This window comes from Triturus cristatus, chromosome 6, assembly GCF_964204655.1.
Source record: "Triturus cristatus chromosome 6, aTriCri1.1, whole genome shotgun sequence".
In the NCBI taxonomy this organism is placed as follows: Eukaryota; Metazoa; Chordata; class Amphibia; order Caudata; family Salamandridae; genus Triturus; species Triturus cristatus.
This window is the reverse complement of record NC_140589.1, coordinates 1,119,363,508-1,119,388,803: the sequence shown is the minus strand read 5'-3', so window position 1 is coordinate 1,119,388,803 and position 25,296 is coordinate 1,119,363,508. Positions and strand designations below refer to the sequence as shown.

At 48.0% G+C, this 25,296-nt stretch overlaps 1 protein-coding gene across 1 annotated transcript in view; it reads right to left on the bottom strand.

Moving 5' to 3' along the window:
* LOC146821053 (E3 ubiquitin-protein ligase PHF7-like) overlaps positions 1-25,296 on the bottom strand; it is a 1,746,711-nt gene that overhangs the window by 1,030,016 nt on the left and 691,399 nt on the right. Inside the window, exon 5 of the mRNA XM_085611988.1 lies at positions 143-240. Within this exon, the coding sequence (XP_085468114.1) occupies positions 143-240 (98 nt within the window). The remainder of the gene's footprint in view (positions 1-142; positions 241-25,296) is intronic.

Sequence of the window (25,296 nt, the reverse complement as noted above, 5' to 3'; positions counted from 1 at the left end):
AATCTGTGCCTGGGATATTAAAAGGTGGGGATATCAAAAGGTGAGGAATCTGCAGGTAGATCGAGTATTCACAATTACCAAAGCTAAGTGACTTTTCCTTTAGGAGCTAAACCAGCAAACATGAAGGAAGAGTTATATTTACCAGGCAATAGTAGTGAGCACTTAGATTTGTCTTCGCATCTGTCAATCTTTCGCCGTATTTTTCAATGTTGTCTTCTGTCCGACTACAGAAGCAGCAAGCTGTGTGAAAGCATTAAAATAAAACTGTTGAACTGTAAACTAGCTTTCATAGTAATTCATGATAGAATGATACAAACAAGAGTATTTCAATAGACTGCTGAGTCATTTATGCCCAGAAAAGTCCGATTTTGCACAGTGGTAGCAGACAGCAAATTAAAGATATTAGAACTATATAATCGTACTCACCTGTGTTGATAACGTCAGTATTTCTACCCCTTTCTGGTCAGCAACATTTCATAATTCATAATTATCTTTTATGCACCACTGTTACTATTAGCAATCTCCTCATTCGAGCTGCTGGAGACCTCTGAGTTGCTGATTCCAGACGCCAAAGTACATATTCCCCACACATTCAAGGTCCCCTGCTCAGCATTATGATTGAAACAATGCATCCTCTCTCTTGCAAAGGATACTAGAAATAAGATAAATAAGATAAAGCCTTCTTCAGTGACAAGCATGTGCCCTGCCAATATCCTCCCCTCTTTTAAATATATAATTTACCACGGATCCTAAAACCCCACCTCACTACAACAAGAGTAACAAGAAAAGTCAATTGGACTAAATAATTTCCCTTCATGACCGCGAATCGTGATTTAGAGCTTAAAGGCAACTGAGTCAGTCATAGCCACTATGAGGTAGAAACTCCTCCTTCCCATGGCAAAAGATAGGTTCATGAATTTGCAGGAAGATAGAGTGTCCACCAGAAAGAGTATTACCGAAGGTAAGTAAACTGTTCTTCCGATGGATACTTCTGACCTTTGATTTCCTCACCTTTTGAACAGAAACCAAAGCAGTGTCTCCTAAAAGATGGTGGGTTACAGGAATTGACTTACACCAAGAAATCCTACAGAACTAACTGGGTGAAATGGTCCTCTTTGTGGCCTTGGTTGTCAAGACAGTAATGCTTGGAGAAGGTGTAAATGGTCGTCCATGTCGAAGCCTGGCAGATATTAAACACGAGAACACCTCTTGTCAGCGCCATAGTGGTGATCTTGGCTATGGTTTCCCCTTTTTAGACAGAGCCTAGCATGTTTTTATACACAGGGTAATCCACCTGGATATGGTTCGCTTCTAGACCACCTTCCCCTTCCTAGTATCGGCAAAGGCAACAAAAAGCTGATCACCCAGTGCTCCTTTGTGTGCTTGAGGTTGAAGCCAAGAGCTCTTCTAAGGTATAATCTTCTATGAAGCCTCTTTTTCTCCTTAGAGGGGTGAGGTGGGGTGAAGAAGGCAGGGAGAGTGATGAATTGAATGACATGGAAGGTCAACACCATCTTTGGCAGAAAGGAGGCATGAGTTCACACGTATTGTCTGGAAAGAAGGTGGTATATGGAGGTTCCACTAAGACCGCATGCAGCTCACTGACAGCGCGCACAAGTAATTGCAATGAGGAATACTACATACATGTTCAGCAATCTTAGTGAGCAACTGTGCATAGCCTTGAGGAGTGCACACATCAAGACGTGAGGACTAAGTCAAGATACTATTGAAATATAATTAAGGGCACAGGAGGGAACATGTATTTGAGCTCTTTTTAGATTGCGCATGCACAGCGCTTGAGCTGTTCTTGGGCAATCTATTGTTTTTATTATAAATTTAAAAAGGACTTACATCCCACCTCCTCTCTTTCCTAGCTTTTCATTTGTTTCTGTGGTTGCCACTCACTTTTCTTCCATTTCTATTGGCTGTAGCAGATTGTCCTGCATTTACCAATGCTTGTTAAAAAGGGCGACTTTAATAATGAAGGTTGTCCAGGCAAACACAGAAAGGTTCTAAAAGTAATCTTTAACAACCCTACTAAAAAACCTTGCTGGGCCAGAAATATAACAAACAATAAAACGTACGTCACTTTGCATAGAGAGTCACACTGACAAAGCCTGCACCAGACAACCACAATAAATAGATTTGGTAGATGGGCATTTAGCTGTAAGAATAACATCTACTGCTTCTTCAAGCAGATCGAAACCACTTTAGTTGGAGCCGCTCATTCTCCACACATGTAGGGGAATAGGTTGTGGGAATTCGGGTGAAGAACCCTGCCCTATTGCTGAGATAGGAAGTCATCCTAAAGACGCATGTGGAACGGAGATCAAATGCTCCGACCCAGGAGATTGCAGTACCACCTTTTTCTTGCCCCACCTGGTGCAACGAGAATGACACGGCCTGATCTATTCTGATGTTTTTCAGTACTTGATGAGAGAGAGGTGAGAAAGAATGGCGTACAGGAGACTAAAGTCCCACTTCCGGCCCCTCTTTTGGAAGAAACTCCATCGTGCTGTGTTTAAAGTGATGGTGAAATGGTTTAACCTTGGCATGCCGCACTGGTGAAGATGCCTTCCAGGGAAGACGAGATTCATGCTTTGGCTGCTAAAGTCTGCTGAGTTTGTTCAACAAATGGTAGAGTGACAGCGCCTCATGGCATTGGACGACCCCACTCCGTCCTTTTATTGCAGTAACACAGAATGGTCATGTTGTGTGAAAGGACCTAAAGCAGCTTCCTTTGATGGATGGAAGGGATGAATTCAGAGTTACAAAATGGCGCCAAGTTCCAAGGTTGATGTGGTGCCTCTGCTCCACTGGGACTAAGGCACCCTGCTCCACCTTTTCCAGAACACTGCCTCAACTGATAAATTATGCGTTTATTACTGCTGTGAGATCTGGGTGGGGTAAGTAGAACGGTCTCTCACTGGTCAGGTTGGTATCTAACAGCCACCACTGGGTGGTGCAAAGTTGAGCCTCCTTTAATATATAAATAAGGATTTTGTCCGACAGGTAGCCCCCTGTTTTGAGCCCCTTGAAGGCCCTTGAAGGCCTAGGTTCCACTGCAATGCCCACATGTGCCACTAGGTCAGAGGGATTAACAAGATGCACGAAGCCAAGAGACCAGAAAGCATCAGCACCATTTATGTTTCAATCAAGGAGTAAGGCCATCTAGATTATAGCCTGAATGTCCAGCCTAATTGCAGGAGCGGAAAAGCTTTCATTGCCACTATAAAAGATTTCCTCTGCTCAGGTGGGACTTTGCTTCGTTTATGGAAAGCTCCAAGAATGACAGAATGGTGACAGTTGTCTGAAGGTGGTCTGGAACTGACTAAGGCAAGCCCGACATCAGTAGCCAGTCATCATGGTAAAAGAATACACATATTCCAAACTTGCAAAGATGTACCGCAACCACCACTATCACCTTCAAGGGATGAGGTAAGGCTGAAGGGCAGGAAGGTGAACTGAGTGTTCCTACCCCATCATAAACCAAAGGAAGTGCTTGTGTGAACGCAGTATGGGTACATAAAAGTATGTGCACTAGAAGTCCAAAGACACTATTTGGTCCATTGGATCCAGAGCAGAAAGCACCTGGGCCAGAGTCAATATCTTGACCTTGTCCCTCCGATGAAAGGTGTTCAGAATACAAAGGTCAAAAAATTGACCTGAGTCATCTGGCCTTTTAGGGAACCAAACAAACCCACGAGAGTAACATCCCTGTTTTTCTCCGCTTCTGGGACCCTTTGTTGAGCAGAGGTCTAACTTCTTGTGCCAAAATGGAGGCATGATCTGCTTGAGTCTGCCCAAAGACGAGTGGAACATGAGGGAAGGAGGATGTGAAGAGGAGGGCTAACCATGCTGAAAGGCCTAGAGCATCTTCTGGTCTGAAACTGCAGCATGTAAACTGGGCAAGAAAAAAACATCTAACTCCCCCTACACGTGATCATGTGAGCTTGTCCGCAACAGCAGCCATGGAGAAGGAGTAGGAGGACTGATGCCCATGTGGACACAGTCTCTGCCATTACCATGTCCTCTTGAGATGTGAAAGGGCTGCAATAGGGAGGGGTGCCTCTGGGGGAGGATGAGACCCCAGAGTATAATCGTAAAGTATTACAGATGAAATTGACGGGATGCAGATAACAAACCTGGACTGTACCCCAGCTATCCTTGAAGCACTCCAAAGGCGAATTAACCTTTTCACCAATGATCCTAGAGCCACAAACGGCATATCTATAAGGGATGCCTGCAGTTCACCCAAACAACCTGAGATCTGCATTCAGGCATGACGCCTGATCACTACACTGGTGCCTAAGGCGAGAACCACACAGTCTGTCGTGTCCAGGTCGGGTCTCATAACCTATTTAGCTGTGTCATGTCCATCTTGCATTATCTGAGCAATGGTTTTCCTGAATAAGTCAGGTATGGCAAAAGGCATGTGTATTATCATTCCAAAAGGCACCGGTGCTCAGGGTCCTTGAAGCCAAACTTGAGAAAAAATCTATTCTGTCGAAAACATTCACACACTTTGGCTTGCAGCCGGGAAGCACAGTAGGGAATGCATTGGGATTTACCCTGCCCATGGAAGCCTGAACCATCAAGTTCTAGGGAGTCGGTTGCTTGATCAGGAAGAGTTGTTCACCTAAGACAGGTCTATGCAGCTTAGCAACCATAATTTAAGGGGTAGCTGAACTGGGTTTAGACCAGGCTGTCATGAAGGTTTATGTCGAAGCCTTGTTAAAAAGCTGAATGGGCTCAGTGGTCGCAGGCCCACGCTGCACGATTCTGTTAGAATATTTGCCTTAGTCTCTTTAGTAGTCAACTGAAGATCCAAAATGTCTGCTGGTCTGTGGACTACTATCATGAAGGAAGCACTTCTCAACATTGGAGTGCCACAGTTTAGAGCCCTATTCTGTCTCAAGGAGGTATCTGGGCTACTGGCATTCTGTAGGACTAAGTGGAGGCCAGCATCTGCGTAATGAGAGGAGAGCAAATTATCTGCCTCCTCCTCATCCTTCTCATCATGTGAAGCATATTTAAGACCTTTGAATGAGGTTAGAATATGACTCTTACTGGGGATGGGAAATTGCGTGCAGCTGCTCATTGGTAATCTCATAGGAAGACATAGGCCTGGCACAGGCAGATGTTGGCTCCCAATCGGATATAACCATCTGGGTCAGATCCAAGGTAGTCACAACTGGAGTCAGGGTTGTCGTCTGAGCAGTCAGAGCCAACAAGGCTCCCATCAGAGATGTAGAAATGCGGTCTGTGCTGGCAGGAGACCTGACAGAGTCCCAATAGTCCATGACAGAGTCCATGGCCCAAAACTGGAAGTCCAAATGGAGGCCCCTGCGACTCCATAGAGGTCCAATGTCACTCCAGTGGGAGCTGGCCTTGTCCTGAACAGCTGCAGCACGGTCTCAGAGAAGGTCTCTACCTGCTACCGGGTTGACAACGACCAGGGACATTTGGGTGCACTATTATCAGCTTTTGGATGGGCTGGAAGTAAATTGATGGAATAGAGATGTCAGGTTCCCCCTTCCTGGTTTCCTCGGGGTTGCACTGATGCTCAAAGGGGTCCACCTCTCGACTGCCCCAAGTCCGGAATGCATATAAACACGGACTGGTAAGGTAGTCAAGTGATGGAAGGAAAGGGTAGGGACAGCATGGAGGGAGATCTGGGGAGGACACAAGAACACACTATTAGTCTTTGCTGCTGGTTCAAACCCACCCAATCAGACAAGGTAGAACAGTGGAGTAATTGCATTAGTTAAACACGCGACTTGAAAAGAAAGAGAACGATGCAGTGATATCAGAAGAGAGAAGAGGGTGATTGCACTGTTCCAGCTTATAACTAACCAGAAGAGAGGACACATCACATACACATGTTATATATACATAACGATCCCCCCGACAACCGCAGACAAGAGTGAAGGGTTCTCTCCCCCTACCCGAAGATACAGGTAAACCAGTTCAAAGTGCAACACAGTGGTCTTCTGCACACCCTCATATATCTTTCTCTCTCCTAAAATAAAGGAAAGATAACGAACAAGTGCACGTGAAGAAAATGACAAGCAGCAGAGGTGCAATCATCTCTTGTACATTGCTGTAGACGAAGGCACACTGGCCTGTACTATGCCCATGAGCATACATATGACAGCGTTTGTTTTGATTCGCTAGGCACTGACCATACTGCGTAGACATAATAATCTCTCCACAATTGCAATATACTTCAGCAATCAATTATTCAGGCAATGCATATCCTGGAGTAAAGTATTTCATGTATGCCAGCCCAAGATGATCAAAGCAACATGAAGACCCAAAATGAAGAGACTGGGCGCTGCCAATCTCCTCTGTTTCAGGTTGGACTAGTACAGATGAGGGAATGAGCAAGGGGGTTCTGCTGTTGGATGCCACTAATAATATACATGTATTGCAAGGGAGCTGGAGATGTTTTGCTGTACCTCTATGTTTTGTTATCGATGATTGCACAGCTGACATTTATGTATCGTTTGATTTTACAAATTTCAATAAAGCTTTTTAAAAAAAAAAAAAAAAAAAAAAGACCCAAAATGAAGAGCACAGTGTCAGCAGTAACCCGCAGTAATAACCGCCTTGTAAGGTTTGGGTTGTCAATGCCGTCACTGTTCAATGTATAAGTAGTCTCTCCCACCAGGGAGTTTCTTAAATTCTCTAGTGCCCAATTAGTCTCACCTGCGCTCCTCTGCAATGGGGCAGTGAATCTGTCCTTTCCAACAGAAGAGCGTGAGACTGAAGCGTGGAAAGCCCTGGGCGCTTAGGCGTCCCTCTGCATGAGACGCTAACGAGCTGTCTCGCCAACAGAGGAGCGAGCGCGGTGCTCCCTCCACGAAACCGGGAACACAGACCACCAGGAAGACAAACAATAAGGGGGCGCTACTCTGCAAGAGACGCGGAAGCGCAGTCTCGCCAACAGAGGAGCGAACTCGATTTGCCCCCAACAGGACCACGAACAAAACCTCCAGGTAAGTACTCACGGCACCAAGACGGGGGGGGGGGACACGCTTCTGCCGCTGAGTCCGTGTACTTCAAGGAAACGCCTGGACCACTATCCAGAGAGAATAATCGGCAATGCTTGTTCTTACGGCTGGCGTTAAATCAGATTCTCGCATAGCGTCCGAGTCACGTGGGGCGTGACTCGCGCTATGCCTGCTGGGAAATGTAGTTTGAAAGGGCCGAATGGCATCTGGGCGGTATCAGTACGGACAGTCAGTGATTACCGGGTGCTCGGCCTGACAGGAGATGGGTCTTCTGAGTCTCAACTGACCATCTTCTCTCTGGTGTTGGAGTGATGGACAATGTTGAGTCCCTCTTGGGCTTCTTGTGGTGGTGATGAGAGTTTTCTCTCGACCTCGTCTTCCACTTTGAGTGGGACCAAGTCTTGGTCTGGGAACTGGCCCGCAACATGGAGTGCGATCTGCTCCATTTCTTGTGCTTGCCAATGTACGGCTTTGTCATAATAGGTGTTACTTATCGCACCCGATAAATAACGTACACCATGGTACCCGATAAATAACTAACACCATAGTATCATTATTTATCAGCGGCGATAAATAACGCCTCAACTTGTAATCAGGCCCATAGTTTTCAATGGTCGTGCAATGAAGAAAGAACAGCTTTTTTTAACACCCCCCGTATCACTAAAATAACCAACAATAGGCATTATAGAATGCTCCTTTGTTTAGTGACCTCCGCTGAGGGTTTCAGACATACTGTAACATCATTCACTGGATGGCTCATTTAATGTCTATAACCAATCCCAGACCAATTACGAATGCCTTGAACTGCCTTGTCATCCATTTTTTAGATTTAACTGGGTGGCACTTGCTCCATTCATGGCAAATTGAGATCTGCCTACAGGGCTTTGGGAGCCCCAACACTGCTTCGCATCCACCCCCGGAGGGGCAGCAGCAAGAGGAGCAGGGAGCCAACACCATCGCTGGGGAGGGACTCGGTCCCCCAACAGGCTTCACTGCTCACACGGCGCGGGAGGTGACGTCACCCTCCCAGCGCCGTTAAATCCCTGCCGGATCTCCTGCAGCACGGGATCTGCCTACAGGGCTTTGGGAGCCCCTACGCCGCTTCACGACCACCCCAGGAGGGCCAGCAGCAAGAGGAGTAGCAGGAGCAGGGAGCCAGCCAGCACCATTGCTGGGGTGGCACTCAGTCCCCCAGTAGGCTCTACTGCTCACACGGCGCGGGAGGTGACATCACCCTCCCGGCACCGTTAAATCCCTGCCGGATCTCCCGCAGCGCGGGATCTGCCTACAGGGCTTTGGGAGCCCCAACGCTGCTTCGCGACCACCCCAGGAGGATCAGCAGCAAGAGGAGGAGCAGGGAGCCAGCACCATCGCTGGGGTGGGACTCGGTCCCCCAGCAGGCTCGACTGCTCACATGGCGCAGGAGGTGACGTCAGCCTCCCGGCGCCGTTAAATCCTTGACCGATCTCCCGCAGCGCGGGATCTGCCTACAGGGCTTTGGGAGCCCCAATGCTGCGTTGCGACCATCCCAGGAGGGCCAGCAGCAAGAGGAGGAGCAGGGTACCAGCACCATCACTGGGGTGGGACTCGGTCCCCCAGCAGGCTCGACTGCTCACATTGCGCAGGAGGTGACATCACCCTCCCGGCGCCGTTAAATCCTTGACCGATCTCCCGCAGCGCGGGATCTGCCTACAGTGTTTTGGGAGCCCCAACGCCGCTTCGTGACCACCCCAGGAGGGCCCACGGCAAGAGGAGGATCAGGAGCAGGGAGCCAGCACCACCGCTGGGGTGGGACTCGGTCCCCAAGCAGGCTCCACTGCTCACACGGCACGGGAGGTTACATCACCCTCCCGGCACCGTTAAATCCCTGCCAGATCTCCCGACACGGGATCTACCTACAGGGCTTTGGGAGCCCCCACGCCGCTTTGCGACCACCCCAGGTGGGCCAGCTGCCAGAGGAGGAGGAGGAGCAGGAGCAGGAGCAGGGAGCCAGCACCATCGCTGGGGCCGGACTCGGTCCCCTAGCAGGCTCCACTGCTCACATGGCACGGGAGGTGAGGTCACCTTCCCGGCACCATTAAATCCCTGTCGGGTCTCCTGCAGCGCGGGATCTGCCTACAGGGCTTTGGGAGCCCCAACGCTGCTTTGTGACCACCACAGGAGGGTCAGCAGCAAGAGGAGGAGCAGGAGCAGGGAGCCAGTACCATTGCTGGGGTGGGACTCGGTCCCCCAGCAGGCTCCACTGCTCACACGCGCGTCACCCTCCCGGCGCCGTTAAATCCCTGCCGGATCTTCCGCGTCGCGTGAACTGCCTACAGGACTATGGGAGCCCCAACGCTGCTTCGCGACCACCCCAGGAGGGCCAGCAGCAAGAGGAGGAGCAGGGAGCCAGCACCATCACTGGGGTGAGACTCGGTCCCCCCGTAGGCTCCACTGCTCACATGGCACGGGAGGTGACGTCACCCTCCCGGCGCCATTAAATCCCTGCCAGATCTCTCACAGGGTGGGATCTGCCTAGAGGGCTATGGGAGCCCCAACGCCGCTTCGCGACCACCCCAGGAGGGTCAGCAGCAAGAGGAGGAGTAGGGAGCCAGCACCATCGCTGGGGTGGGACTCGGTCCCCCAGCAGGCTCCACTGCTCACACGGCGCGGGAGGTGACGTCACCCTCAAGGCACCGTTAAATCCCTGCCGGATCTCCAGCAGCACGGGAACTGCCTATAGGGCTTTGGGAGCCCCAACGCCGCTTCGCAACCACCCCAGGAGGGTCAGCAGCAAGAGGAGGAGCAGGGAGCCAACACCATCACTGGGGTGGGACTCGGTCCCCCAGTAGGCTCCACTGCTCACACGGCACGGGAGGTGACGTCACCCTCCCGGAGCTGTTAAATCCCTGCCAGATCTCCCGCAGCGCGGGATCTGCCTACAGGGCTTTCGGAGCCCCAACGCTGCTTCGCGACCACCCCAGGAGGACCAGCAGCAAGAGGAGGAGCAGGAGCAGGGAGCCAGCACCATCGCTGGGGTGGGACTCGGTCCCCCAGCAGGCTCCACTGCTCACACGGCGCGGGAGGTGACGTCACTCTCCTGGCGCCGTTTAATCCCTGCCGGATCTCCTGCAGCACGGGATCGACCTACAGGGCTTTGGGAGCCCCAATACCGCTTCACGACCACCCCAGGAGGGCCAGCAGCAAGAGGAGGAGCAGGGAGGCAGCACCATCGCTGGGGTGGGACTCGGTCCCCCAGCAGGCTCCACTGCTCCCACGGCGTGGGAGGTGACGTCACCCTCCCAGCGCCGTTAAATTCCTGCCGGATCTCCTGCAGCACGGGATCTGCCTACAGGGCTTTGGGACCCCTAACGCCGCTTCACGACCACCCCAGGAGGGGCAGCAGCAAGAGGAGGGGCAGCAGCAAGAGGAGGAGCAGGAGCAGGGAGCCAGCACCATCGCTGGGGTGGGACTCGGTCCCCCAGCAGGCTACACTGCTCACACGGCGCGGGAGGTGACGTCACCCTCCCAGCACCGTTAAATCCCTGCCGGATCTCCTGCAGCACGGGAACTGCCTACAGGGCTTTGGGAGCCCCAACGCCGCTTCGCGACCACCCCAGGAGGGTCAGCAGCAAAAGGAGGAGCAGGGAGCCAGCACCATCACTAGGGTGGGACTCGGTCCCCCAGTAGGCTCCACTGCTCACACGGCACGGGAGGTGACGTCACCCTCCCGGAGCTGTTAAATCCCTGCCAGATCTCCCGCAGCGCGGGATCTGCCTACAGGGCTTCGGAGCCCCAACGCTGCTTCGCGACCACCCCAGGAGGGCCAGCAGCAAGAGGAGGAGCAGGGAGCCAGCACCATCGCTGGGGTGGGACTCGGTCCCCCAGCAGGCTCCACTGCTCACACGCCGCGGGAGGTGACGTCACCCTACCGGCGCCGTTAAATCTCTGCCGGATCTCCTGCAGCACGGGATCTACCTACAGGGCTTTGGGAGACCCAATACCGCTTCACGACCACCCCAGGAGGGCCAGCAGCAAGAGGAGGAGCAGGGAGGCAGCACCATCGCTGGGGTGGGACTCGGTCCCCCAGCAGGCTCCACTGCTCACACGACGTGGGAGGTGACGTCACCCTCCCAGCGCCGTTAAATCCCTGCCGGATCTCCTGCAGCACGGGATCTGCCTACAGGGCTTTGGGAGCCCTAACGCCGCTTCACGACCACCCCAGGAGGGGCAGCAGCAAGAGGAGTAGCAAGAGCAGGGAACCAGCCAGCACCATTTCTGGGGTGGGACTCAGTCCCCCAGCAGGCTCCACTGCTCATACGGCACGGGAGGTGACGTCACCCTCCCGGCGCCGTTAAATCCCTTCCGGATCTCCCGCAGCGCGGGATGCGCACGGGCTTACCCGGGCCGCACCCGGGCTTGCCCAGGTCAAGGGCGAGCCCATCTGCACCCGTTCGCGGCCGGTTGAGGCCGGGCAGGGCCACCCCCTTGGCTTCGGCATAGGGGTTGAGGCATCGAAAACTGGTCTATCCAATGGAATCACGCCAGAGACTAATCTGGATAAGACTCCCAAACCTGGAGCTGAATTGAACCGAATAGCAAGGCGGCGAGACTTTCAGTATAAATATCTTTACTTTTATGTGTTTGAACTTTTAAATCCTGCTGAACCCCACACATTATTTGGCAGTAGAAAGGATTTGCAAGTGGTGGGAGTTAACAGCAAGACATTATATTTTAGGATTTAAAGGTCTTTTATGGTTCAGCCAAATTGCGCTTTATTCTAATATTGTACTCAACATTTAATTTAATTGTTGTGTAAACACAGAGTGTTAAATAGTGTTGTTTTTCATACCTGCCATTTGGTATTTAATTCTTGTACAATTTTAAATTGTGGGGGATTTTTATAAAGCTGGTATTTTTTTAGTGTATCCTAGCCCTCTGTATTTATACTTGCCACTTTGACCCTAAACCCCTAGCCCTCTATATTTACACTTGGCACTTTGACGCTAAACCCCTAGCCCTAAGTCATTGCACTTGCACTTTGCATTTGCACTTTTTTGGATTTCTGTACTTTCTGCATTTTGCACTTTTTTTCCCATCAGTGGGCACTGCACTTTATAGTTGAATGAGGGGACAGGATTTGGCCATAGGAGTAATAGAAATGGCCAAGCGAAAAATACAAAAAGTAGTGGTTAACTCCCCATGTACTACCATCGATTCTTATCTAGTGCACGCAGTTAGTGCAGTTAACGTAGAAATCAATAGGGCAGAACGCCGCCTATCTTTAGGAAAAGGTATGGTGATAGAAGGGATGGATAGTGGATTTAGTGGTGTAGCCCAGCAGGAGAATGCTCAATTAAGGGAATCCCCTCACAACAAGCAATCAGGTACCCCAAGGACAGCAGAAAGTATTGTTAACCTCGACACCGAATCGCAGATACAGAATAACACCTTACGAATACATTCGCCAAATGGTTCCCCTACTCCTAAAAGAAAAAGAGGTTGCAAAAAGAGCCAGGTAAAGGTAGGGAGTAATGAAAACAATAAAGGACCATCAAAGACTGTAATAGTCCAGGCCTGTGATGTCCCTCCCGAGCAAGAGTCTTTAATGAATACACATGCAACACAAATTGTAACTCTTGTAGCACTGAAAATAGAAGAAATGTTAAAACTCCTTCATAATAACCTAGATAACCTGAATGGAGAAATAGCTAAGATTAATGGTATACTAAGTAATCTAGATAATAGTGTACAGGAAAGGTTGAGTGGCATAACGGGGGTCCTTACAAAACAGCCCTCCCAGGGAATAGCTGCCACCACTAAGCTAACAAGCATGCCAACTGGCAGTAATTCAGGTCACGTCCCAAGGAAGAGTGACTTCGGGGAGTAAAGATGGCCATAATGAGCCAGTAACTCACCCCCAATCAAGACAACCCCAGTTTAACCGATCATGCCCTGCTAGAGGGGATAGGTATGAGCTGAATCGACCAACTATTAACTGTACTAAGCCACGTGGTAAGGAGATTACTGAGAATACAGTGGGTGTCTCTATAAACTTACCTCCTGAGTGCTACCCGTATGTGGCAGTAAAGGTTAACGTGCCACAGTTACAACCGGACCTAAAGGAATCAGACCATACCCTGAAAAACAAAGTTGTTCACTGGCTAGATAAGAATTGTGGTTACCCAGTGGGATGCACAAGCCAGATTCTTCTGACAAGAAGAGTAAGTTGGATTGGCCCCTTAGCCAAGTGCTTTAAAGTAGACTGCATTATTATTAATTTTGGAAACCCCAGTTGGGCTAGGAATACCCTGGAAAGAGCAATTGTACCACTACAATATGATCACAATGTGTCCCTCTTACCTCTTGGTTTTTTCTATAGACACCTAAGACCTAAAACTAATAGGGGAGTCGATCGGGGGCCAAAATTCGAATTCTGCTGGGCCAAATTTTCCCCAATATGCACTACCAGTGTCTAACAGATATCAAGCTCTATGTACACTGGAAGAAAACGATTGACTTAATGTCGCCTGTCCATCTAATATGGCGTCTGGCCACAATGGAGAAGGGCTAATGGGTGATGGAGTATTAAAAGTTGACAAACGATTAGTGACTATGCCTACTATCCCATTAGATGTAATAGGTGCGCATGGAGAGACGTTACAAACAAGGAGGGATGACGATATTAATTGTGAAGGGAGCTTACCGGTAAGTGGTCACACAATAGTCACGTGGAATATAGCTGGCCTTTTAAGCAACAAAGACTCACTGGGATGGGCAGACTTCATTAATAGAGACAATATAGTCTGCTTACAGGAAACCTGGTGCACTGATCAAGTGCATATTGAAGGGCTTACCTCATATGATTTTTTGGCACTACCGTCTCCTGCAAGTAGAGCCAAAGGTGGACTCCTAATCCTTATGTCGAATAAACTCTCAGTCGTTGTCAAAAGAGTGATCAAAATAGGAGCACACTCACAGATTTTGTGGCTGTATTGTAAAGATGGGAGGGATGTGCTACTGGTTAACTTCTACAATACCATCTTTGATTCTACTCGTAGTAATGCAGTATTGGAACTGGAAAAGGGGCTTGATAATGTGATGGGTGCAATGAATATTAATTTAGAAATTATATGGGTTGGGTATTTTAATACGCAAATATGTCCATTATCCATTACCAAAGCCTGTGGGTACAAGAGTGATGAAGGGGACGATTGTATACATTTCCCACACAATGACTATGGAGGAGCACTAAATACAATGATGGCGAAACATGACCTTGACTTATTGCAATGTGCACGAGATGTTAATGGGGATGTGATACCAACCTTCACTGGCAGGAATGCAAATTCAGTGATTGACCATGTATTAATTTCTACACGTATTGCTCAATTGTGCCCTACACCTAGGATTGCACAACTGTTACTTAGTGATCATAACTGCATTATAATGTCAATATTAGTGTGGGGTAACACATTTGCATCTCTACACACTGTTATGGGTAACATTGCCCCGTTTAGACCAAGTGGAACCCGAATAAAGTGGGAAGGGGTAGACCCGAATAAAGTAATATGGGCCTCATGTAGGTAAATATAATTTACCGATTCATAAATACCGAACTTTACCGAATCGGTATTTATGAATCGGAAAGTTATATGTAGGTAATAATTCGGTAATAATTACCGATTCGGTAACATTCGGTATTAAAGAATCGGAATTTTCCGAATCGGTAAATACCGAGCTGGTATTGACCGAATCAGTAAAATCCGAAGTGGTATTTACCGAATCGGTAAATACCGAATCGGAAAAACGAAAACACGTGACTGGATGAAACAGCCAATCCTGTGCAACCACACCCCACCCAACCAGGAAGTGGCCACACCCAGGCAGGTGCACACAATCAACAAACCCTGGAGAGGCTGGGAGTGCAGAGGAGAGGCAGGGAGCCAGTGCCTGATTGTGCAGCTCAAAATCACTATGTCCAGCCAGAGGACACAGAGAGATGGAGGGGAAAGGAGGAGGAAGCAGAAATTCAGCCCCCGGGAACTCCAGGTGCTAGTGGAGGAGGTGGTGAAGCAGCACCAGAAGCTGTTTGGGAGGCAGTCCCTGCAAGTGCCAGAGTCAGAGAAGCGCAATATATGGCTGAGAATCCAGGCGCAGGTCAATGCTGTTGGAGTGACCCCCAGGGACATTGAGGTACTGAAAAAGCGCTGGTACGACCTGAGGATCGTCACAAAGAGGAAGATGGGGGAAATACAGAAGGAGGCCAGCCGGACAGGAGGTGGAATTAACAGGGCACCTGCCCTCACCGAACTGGAGGAGCTGGTGGAGGCCACAATAGAGCACGAGAGCGTCGTGGGCCTTGGGGATGCCGACAGCTCTGCCAGAGCCGCCACCCAACAAGGTAAGACGAATGCACAGCAATGTAGCCCCCCGTACCCCTATCCCACATCCCCCATTGTGAAATGAGTATCCCACTCCAGTCCATGTGTTAGTGCAGACAGGCAATGCATTATGGGAGATGTAGTCAGGGAAACCCCAACCATGAACTGAATAGAACAGAACAACAATGCATGGTACACACATTAGCCAAAAGCAGGCAGAGGACAATGTGAGAGTGTTACATAAATTTATTGTGATGCTAGCAATGCAGGGCTTCAGGTACACTGAGCTGATGTTGCATTTCTGTCCACAGATGTAACATCGCGCAGGACTGCACATGCTACAGGAGAGAGGGCACACCGGCAAGACAGGTCAGCTCTGGCCAGCACAAGTTCTGCCCAGGGAGCATTGCCACAGCCAGCAGCACCACTACCACAGCCAGCATCACCACCACCACAGCCCGCATCACCACTACCACAGCCAGCATCACCTCAACCACAGCCAGCATCACCTCTACCACAGCCAGCATCGCCACTCATGTTTGAGTCACCCGCCACATCACCGCCTGCATTTGTGAGGTCGAGGAGGCGTGCTAATGCCAGGTTGCGAGCGTTAGAGACCTCATCTGACGACAGCAGGGGCCCGGAGCCAAACACTATGCCCCAGGATGGGAGCCAAGCCACTGTGCCCTCCACCTCACAGGGAGAACACACGGGTGCAAGACGGCGTCGCGGGTGCAGAGTCCACCAGCAGACGTCGACAGCCATGGGGTCTTCTCGGGGCTCGAGGGCAACATGCTGAAGCAACAGCGCCTGCAAACAAAGGCAGTTATGTCAGTGCAGCGGCATATGCGGGGACTGAAAACCACTTTTGTCAACATGGACAGGAACATCAGCGCAATGGCGGTGGGGATGGGTGACATGGCAGCGGGCATTCGGGACATGTCCCAGTCCATCAAGCTGTTGTGCAGCAAATATGATGCAGACAGAGCTGCACGGCGCCGGGAACGGCAGAGGAGAGACAGTCACACCAGGGCACTCAACCGGCTGGCAACTGCCACTTCACTACTCTGCCGGCGCTCTGTGTCTATGCAGGAGGGCCTGACACACTGCATCAGCGACGTGTCTCGGGGGATGGTGCAGGTCACAAGTGCACTTGAGGTGCTATTGACAAGTCAGGCGGCCACAACTGGTGCAGGGGATGCTGCGGAAAGCATCGACACCAGCAGCAGGAGCAGCATAACACCCCCGGTCCCAGATACACGCAGGAGCAGTAGGCGGCTTGGGGCTGGCACTAGTGAGGAGGCTCAATCCGTGCCATCCCACACTGTAGCGCGTGGCCGCAAACATTAATGCAGCACCGCATAGCCAAAGACTATTGGGTGACGTAACCCTGGACTTACAACTTGTAATTACGCAATGTTGCCAGAATGGCATATTCTTGGTGTTGTGGCGTAGTGCCGCATTATTAAACTACGTCATGACATCCAACAACTGGCTGTGTCCCCTTACTTACTCAGAAATAGTTGCATGTGATCTCTGCCCGTCTCTCTCTCCCATCTGTTGCTGTTGGCACTCCAGCTGCGTTGGCCTCTGGCTGACCTGACTCATCCTCATTGTCCTCAAAATCTGTTAGTTCCACCTCTGTACCTCTCTTCGTGGCAAGGTTGTGCAGCATTGCACAAGTGGCAATGATCTTGCAACAGATGATGGGTGTGTACTGGCGTGCGCCTCCGCTCTTGTGGAGGCAGCGGAACCTGCTTTTCAATAGTCCAAACGTGCGCTCAACCACTTTGCGTGTAGATTTGTGTGCCACGTTATATCGTCTCTCACTCTGGGTTGATGGGTGTAGGTAGGGAGTGAGGATGAATGACCGCACGGCATATGCACTGTCGCCTAGGTGAGTAAAAGGGAACCATCAGTCACATGCCTCAATACACTATGATTTGCAAGTTTCATGGGGCGTCACTGTTACTTACCTAGCAGGTATCCCTCTCCAAATTCTCCGGCAAGCAGTCGTGTGTAGATCCCACTGTTCTGGAAGATGTAGGAGTCGTGGGTGCTCCCAGGAAACTTCGCAACAATATCAGTGATGATGTTCCCTGCATCGCAGATTACCTGCACATTGATGGAGTGGGTGGACTTTCTGTTCCTGTAGATGTGCTCAGTGGCAGCTGGTGGGCAGATTGGGATGTGTGTGCCATCAATACAGCCAATGACATGGGGGAACTGTGCCATGTGATAAAAGTCAGTTTTAGTTTTCTGCAGTTCAGCCTGTGTGTTTGGGAAGCTGATGTAGTGGTGCATTCTCTGCATCATGGCATCCAGGAACTTCCTGAAGAAACGGGACAGGCAACTCTGGGATACACCGCCCACCGCAGCTATCACCCCCTGGTAACTGCCAGATGCGAGTAGATGTAGGCTGCAGAGCACCTGCACATGTGGTGGTATGGCATGCGCCCTTCTTGTTGGCTGGTCCAGGAGTGGGTGCAGGTCCCTTATCAGGTCCATGATGGTTCGTGGGTGTAGCCTGTACCTTTCATGTATCTCTGCGTCAGTCTGTTGAAAGAGTGTGATGCGCAGTCTGTAGATGCGTTCCTCCCGTCTCCAAATCCTCAGACCTGCTGCCTGTGGACGTAGGCGCCTTGCAATGATATACAGAGCGGCCATGTTGTCCACGCTGTTGCATTTTGGGATTGCTTATATGCACTGTTGATGCTTACCACCTGCTGTCAATCTGTGTTAATTACCGACTCTTAATTACCGAATTTCATGGATTTCTTAATTACCGAATTTACCTACATGTCTTTTTCCGTTTTACCACTTCATATTTACCACTTCAAATTTACCACTTCATAATTACCACTTCATATTTACCGATTCGGAAAATATGTATTCGGTAAATATGAATCGGTATTTTAGAAATCGGTAAATATGAATCGGTATTTACCGCTTCATATTTACCGAAAACTGGTTTTTGGCCTCCTACATCTCACTTGACTAAATACCGGTCGGTAACGGGATATTTACCGAATTTCGGCCGTTACCGACCGGTATTTAGCTACCTACATATGGCCCTATATGCCTTACTGCAGATGCTAATCCCACCATGTTGTTAAACAAATTTCCGTAAAATTAACAGCACCATTGAAGAGATATTGTCAGCCCCCTATAGGGATAAAACGACACAAAATAAGGTATGGTTCAATCATACCTGTACCCAAGCTTCCAAACAATTGAAACAGGCTCTCAGTACTAGACCTAGAAACTCAGAGCTTATTAAAAGTCTAAGATTTAACTATAAATTTGTGCTCACAAAGAGGAAAAAAGAGCTCCAAGAGCAAGCATGGGACAAACTATCCAGGGCAGCGGATACATCTAATAATAAGCTTTTCTGGGAAACTGTTAATTCTCCTTTCTTGAAAAATGATTCCTTCCCGGAATTATTGTCTCACATCAGCTGTGAAGAATGGGTTTTACATTTTTCTGGCATTTTTAACCCACCTGTTTGTGAGGTTTTTAGTCCCCATAGTCCATTACATCGTAAGTGGCCAATAATATCCTTAAACATTAGTCTTGATGAAGTTAGGCTGGGTTTAAATGGTAGTAATGGAGGTAAAGCCCCAGGCCCGATGGCGTCCCTATAGATGTTTATAAAATATCCCCAGATCTATGGAGCCCCATACTTACTAGAGTTTTTAACTTAGCAGTAACCGATGGCATGCCATCCACATGGGGTCAATCTGTTATTGTTCCTATTTACAAAAAAGGGAATAAATCAGAAGCCAAAAATTACCGCCCATTTCACTTTTGGACCCCTCTGTAAAAGTGATGAGTAGAGTCTTATTGGTGGGATTAGAGGAGTGGGTCACTGAGAACGAGATTTTATCGCCAGTACAATATGGTTTTAGAAGAGGGCTAGGTACGACAGAGTAATGTATTAATTTAGAGCTTTAATAGGTAAATATACGCATGCAAAAAAAGAGAGCTTGTATTTATGTTTTGCAGACCTTAGTAGTGCTTTCGACCTCGTTGACCATTCTATTCTTTGGCCTGTTTTGCTTCATCTGGGAGCCCCAGAACCGATTTTCTTCCTTCTGGCAAGACGGTATGAGTGACTAACATCTCGAGTCAGGTATTGTCAGCGAGGTGAGTGCACCCCAAATTTCGAGGTGAAACGTGGCATCCGCCAAGGCTGTGTTCTAGCCCCACCGCTTTTTACTTTATTTATAAACTAAGTTGACACAGTACTTAAATCAGTGAAGGCGGATGCACCCCAAGTTGCAAGTCAAGCTATACCGGTTCTGCTTTACGCAGATGATGCAGCGCTCCTATCTAGAACCCCGGTAGGCTTACAGCGATTAATAGATATGTTTAGAGCTTTTATTATTAGTAGAAAGTTGTTAATTAACAAAGCAAAAACATTCACTATGGTATGTGGATTAAAACCCAAGAGACTAAAAACTTTTTTTTTATAGACAGCACCAGGGTGGAGACAGTTAACAATTTTTGCTACTTGGGAATTACTTTTTCAAGCAAGGGTGACTGGTCACAAGAATTAACTAATGTCCGTACTAGAATGCTAAAGAGCACACAAGGTATTTTTCGTTTTGCATCCAAACTGGGAGATCGCCGTATCAAGGATATGCTGGATATTTATAAGGCCAGAAGTGCCTCCATTGCATTATATGGCGCTGGGGTACGGGGCCACACTACAAACACTACAAGTTTTGCATTACAACTGGAGAAAAATTCCTTCTTAAAACGCTTGTTATGTCTGCCCCAGTCAGCATCTACAGAGATATTACAAGGATGAGACAAAATGTACCCAAAAAATCCTTCAGGATTGTTTACAACTGGACAATAGTCTATCTATCCCCTGGATTAAATATGTTACGGACCTATATAACGAGCTATTTAAGATTAAGATCCATGAAAACCTAGCATATGTGACAGGATTGTCCAAACAGGAAATAAAGGGTTTATTCTTGACCCATAAACATTAGACCCGTATGAGAACAGTGGGTAAGCATACTACATTTTTGTTTTACAAAACAAATTTAGACAGTGGCCGTTTCCAAGGATATCTGTCTCTAGTCACCAAGGGCCATATGTAGGTAGCATCACATTTACCGATTCATAAATACCGAATTTTACCAATTCGGTAAATGTGATGTAGGTAATGATTCTGTAAATTTTACCGAATCGGAAAAATTCGGCAAATATGAATCGGTATTTACCGATTCGGTAATGGGGCATACCTTCCCATTGATTCCTATGGACCTGGAGGCCCATAGGAATCAATGGGAAGCCAGTCACCATTACCGATTCGGTAAATACCGATTCGGTAATGGGGGAGCATATACAAGAGTGGCAGGGTGTCACATTGACACCCTGTTGCACCCCTGATTCTTGCATGTGTGCACATGTGGCGCAAATACATGCCCTAAGGGCATGTATGTCTGCCACATGGCACTCTTACATCTGCAAAATATTGCATTTTGCAAGGTATTCGTTATTTATCACCAACCTGTATTTGGTGGTAAATAACGAATTCTTAATAGTAATTTGCACTCTTTAGAGTGCTCCCTACATTCAGGATTCGGTATTTACCGAATCGGTATTTTACCGATTCGGTAATTTACCGAATCCTGAATTATGCCTCCTACATCCCAAATAGCTAAATACCGGTCGGTAACGGGATATTTACCGAATTTCGGCCGTTACCGACCGGTATTTAGCTACCTACATGAGGCCCCAAATTTTTGCACCGCTTTGTATTAACAAGGCTGAGATTAGGAATTGCCCATCATTTAGTTGCTTTTCCCAAAATGAAAAATCGTCCTGTAAGCCTATGCCCATGCGACAAGTACTCCAAACAGAGCACTATGCACTTTCTACTCTTTTGTAATTTTTAATCAGAATTTTTGAAGTTTCGACTTAAAGCCATTGCTCAAGAAACACAATGTAAGAAAAACTAATGCTGCTATGAACCTATTAACTGCACTAAATGATCCGGTGATATGTTTTTATGCTGCATCATTCATTTTGAAATCTATTTATGTGAGAAAAAGCATTTTAATTCCCAACTGATTTTATTGTAATAATTAATTGGATCGTCTGTAGTTATACATGCTTTTTTAGTAATAAGATTTAACTGTTTGTAAATAAATGTTTTGTTGCTTTTATGGTTGTTGTATATACTGAATAAAGCTTGCTGAACTGAACCGAGATCTCCTTTGTCTTTGGTACTTTTAACCCCTTCTGTGCCACGCCCTTTCCCCCTCCTGTGCCGGGCGTTTAATTAGTGGGTGGGGTTCATGACGAGATAGTCTCGTCATGGGCACAGCGTGACCGTGCTCCATGACGAGACTATCTCGTCATGGGCACAGAAGAGGTTAAGTAGTCACATGGCAATCTGTGCACATTCTTCAGTCACCCAAGAGGACTGTGTTACCATTGATCCATCTACCAGGTCAGTGGCAGTGCAAATATGCAATTGTTTATAATGGCATTTAGGATAATTGTGTTAGCACAGACAGATAAGATAGGCGCTGCTAAAGTCAACATGCTTGGCCTGATTAGAGCTTTCTGCATATGAACCTATTAGCAAAGCATACATGCACCCGTAAATCACTATGGTTGTTGCAATCCTTGCTAAAAGCAAGATCTGATCTATAAAAACTTGAAAGTCACACGCCTCTGTAGCACTTTTTTTAGTTTTGACTTAATGGCGATTGGCATAACCATGGTGCCATGATCCCTCATGAAAACAAGAAAAATTGCCCCTCTACCTAAAGTACGTTCGAAAAGACAGCTAGAGATCTGCTACCCCATAGGGTCCTCGCTCCACTGCACTGGCTGCATTGATAGCTTTGCCCATTAATGGCATTTATGCCAATCACAGTCAAGTTAGCTTTAGCTTTACTGGGAACCAGAGCATCAGTCGTGACAAATCACGGATGATGTGAATCCTATAGTTCCTTCACAGCAGTCTTTTTCACTTTGCTGCTACTTTGTCAGTTTATCTAAACGACACCTATGATGACAGTGCCTGTTCCATTTAGGGTATCCCTAGAGCTGCAAATAAGGAACCTGGTAGCCCTACATATTGCAATCAGCACTAGATGGGAAACTCCAACGAACTCCACATTGAAAACTTTAAAGAAGGGATTTAATGTCCTGAATCTCTAAGTTCACTACTTTCACTATGGTGGCTTTGCACTATCTTTCAGGTCTTCTAGCTTGGATTCCAACATAGTCATAGCAGTAATGGCACAGGCTCTACATGCCCTCTGTTGCTGAAGCATTGATTCATGTGCTGGAAGTTGTGGCTCCATAGTTGTAGCTGTGCCTTTCAGCCTCTTTATGTCTCACTGTTTCATCAACTCTTGTAAGACTCATTGCAGGGAATTTGTCATTTATGCAGGAAGCTAGGGCAACCACTTTCATGTCTATTCTCAGATCTTGTACATTAAAAAGGGCTTATTTATCCTGTGTCATAAAAGCAAGATAATGACCTTTCACAACCTTCTAAATGTTGAGATTCTTCACAAGTTGCAGTGGGGTATGGGGGCGTGGCCAAGCGGGTTGCAATGGCAGACGTGTTCTGCTGAGGCTCCACGATCGGGCTGGCATATTGCCCACTTTCCAGCGTCGAAACTGGCTGCCGAACCGATGACCTGGTATCGGAATATGAGAAGCATTGAGCAGTGAACAGCCAACTCAGCAGTCGAGCGGATCCACGGTGCAAACTGTGATTTTAGTGATCCAGACTCTCAGTGGCAAGATGGCGCCGACCCGCACTCAACTTTAGCTCCTGAGCGACCGGGCCTGTGCCGAAGAGTGCACACCAAGAGCGCGAGCTGAAGAACAGGCGGCCAATACCACGGAAGTGGTGGGAGGACGATTCGGCATCGGCTGCCGTCAGCAACCCTCTCCGGGGTGTGAAAGAGGCCGGACATCGATGACGGCAACCGGAGGCGGCCCGCCATTTCCACCGCTACGGACATAAGCTGGAGGACGGTCCGAGCTCGGCGTGCAGTCGAGTGGTGCCGGAAAGGACAGCCCTGACATCGGTGGCCCCCGGGACGGTGAGACGGTTCCCACCTCTGACCTTGCCACGATCCAGGGGATTGCTCTCCGCCGGGGCTGCCTGACTTCAAAATGGCGCCCGAGAGACGCAGCGGCTGACATAAACGATTACAAGAACCTGAGCCCATGGTGAACGCGTCGCTGCGACGAAGAAGAGGTGAGTAGCTGACCCCCCCTGGTCGATTGGTGCTGAGAGAGCGCCCCCCCTACTGCTGCGTGGGTCAACTCGAACGTGCCCAGAACAGACAATATTTAAAGTTTACAAGAGCGACCCTTGTGTCCCTGTGAACCGGGTAAGTACAATGTACTGTAAAACAACGTTCACAAGGAACTAATTTAGAATTTTTTTTCAATTATATACAATCTCAATGATTGCCTTGGAATTAATCTCATACCAGGAAGTCAAGAACAAGAAAACCACAATTATTTCAAAAAAGGACAAATCATTAATAAACACAGTAAGTCTGCACAAAAACCCTTTTAAACTACTGAAATCTACTAAGCCTCAGCCGAGGTCTTTATTTAATAATCACTTTTTTTTCTTATATCACACATAAAAACACATTTTATATATACACAAAATCTCTCTTACATTTACAGTGAATAGTGAGCCCCAGTGAAACAAACCATAACCTCATACAATGCGACAAAACAAAAAGGATTGGTGGAAGGTTATTGGAAAAAATATATATAAGGACAGTTTATATACAATATACAGTGATTCAGTCAAGGCTGTCTCTTATTTTGTTGTCGACGACGTTTCGACCCACTTTGAAATACCGGGTCTCATCAGGACTGTGATTCTAGGGGCTGAGAGAGAAGAAAGAAGGGAAAATAACTATACTCTAAGTCATATACTAATATTTTAAAAAAAGGGTACCTACGAGACTTACAATTTCTTGGCTTACCAGTTTGAAACATACAATCGTCCGTATAGGATCCAGTATGTATAGAGATGTGATGGATGACAGTTACATCCAAACCTATAAGTAAGGGATACTCATTTAGTAAAGACTCAGTCTTAATTATTCCATATCATCACCCAAGTGTCTAGTGTTAACGCACTTACTTAGGTTCTTTTCTATCCTCCAATAATAAGAGTCAATGTTGCACCGGATATATTGGGAGATTTGGAGTGCTGTTTAAACACTTCTGGAACGTATTGAAAAAATGTGATCAATATTCATATGGCAAAAAAACGGGCGGGGGTAGGGGAAGGGGTTAATCCAGTTAAAAAACCACTTGATCTACTTACATATTCAGTGTCAGAGGAACTCATGTAATCAATAACGGTTCTTCTGTATACTCAATGAGGCAGTGCTCACCCACTGTAAAAAACGAGGGTATTAATGAATTAAACCATGTCCCTCATAATGCTCGCTTTAAAAATATATATATATCCCTCTATGCGTAAGGGGCAACTTACTTCGTGGCACCGCGGTCGATACGTGTTCTCCACGCAGTGCTCGCAGCCGAATTAATCGAGCCAGCAGTCGGGCCAGGATCTTGCTCGTTTATAACTAGCGATCCTAAGTGAAAAGCGCCCTCTCGGCCGCCATATTGTAATGGTAAAATTATAACCATAGGTTGAAAATATTTATGCCCATTTCTTTATTAGATACATTTGAGTGGGGGAGCATTCGGACGGCGGAGTAGATCACATTTGTGATCCGCCCTGGCCCTCGCTTATTAAATGATTGCCGTTTGTTAGGACGGCGCGAGCAGCGGCCATCTTGTAATGGCGAAATAACGTAACTCGACCCAGATCCAGATCTCTAAGCAACTTAACTCTGCAAGCATACAGATAAAATGCGGGACAGAAGCGG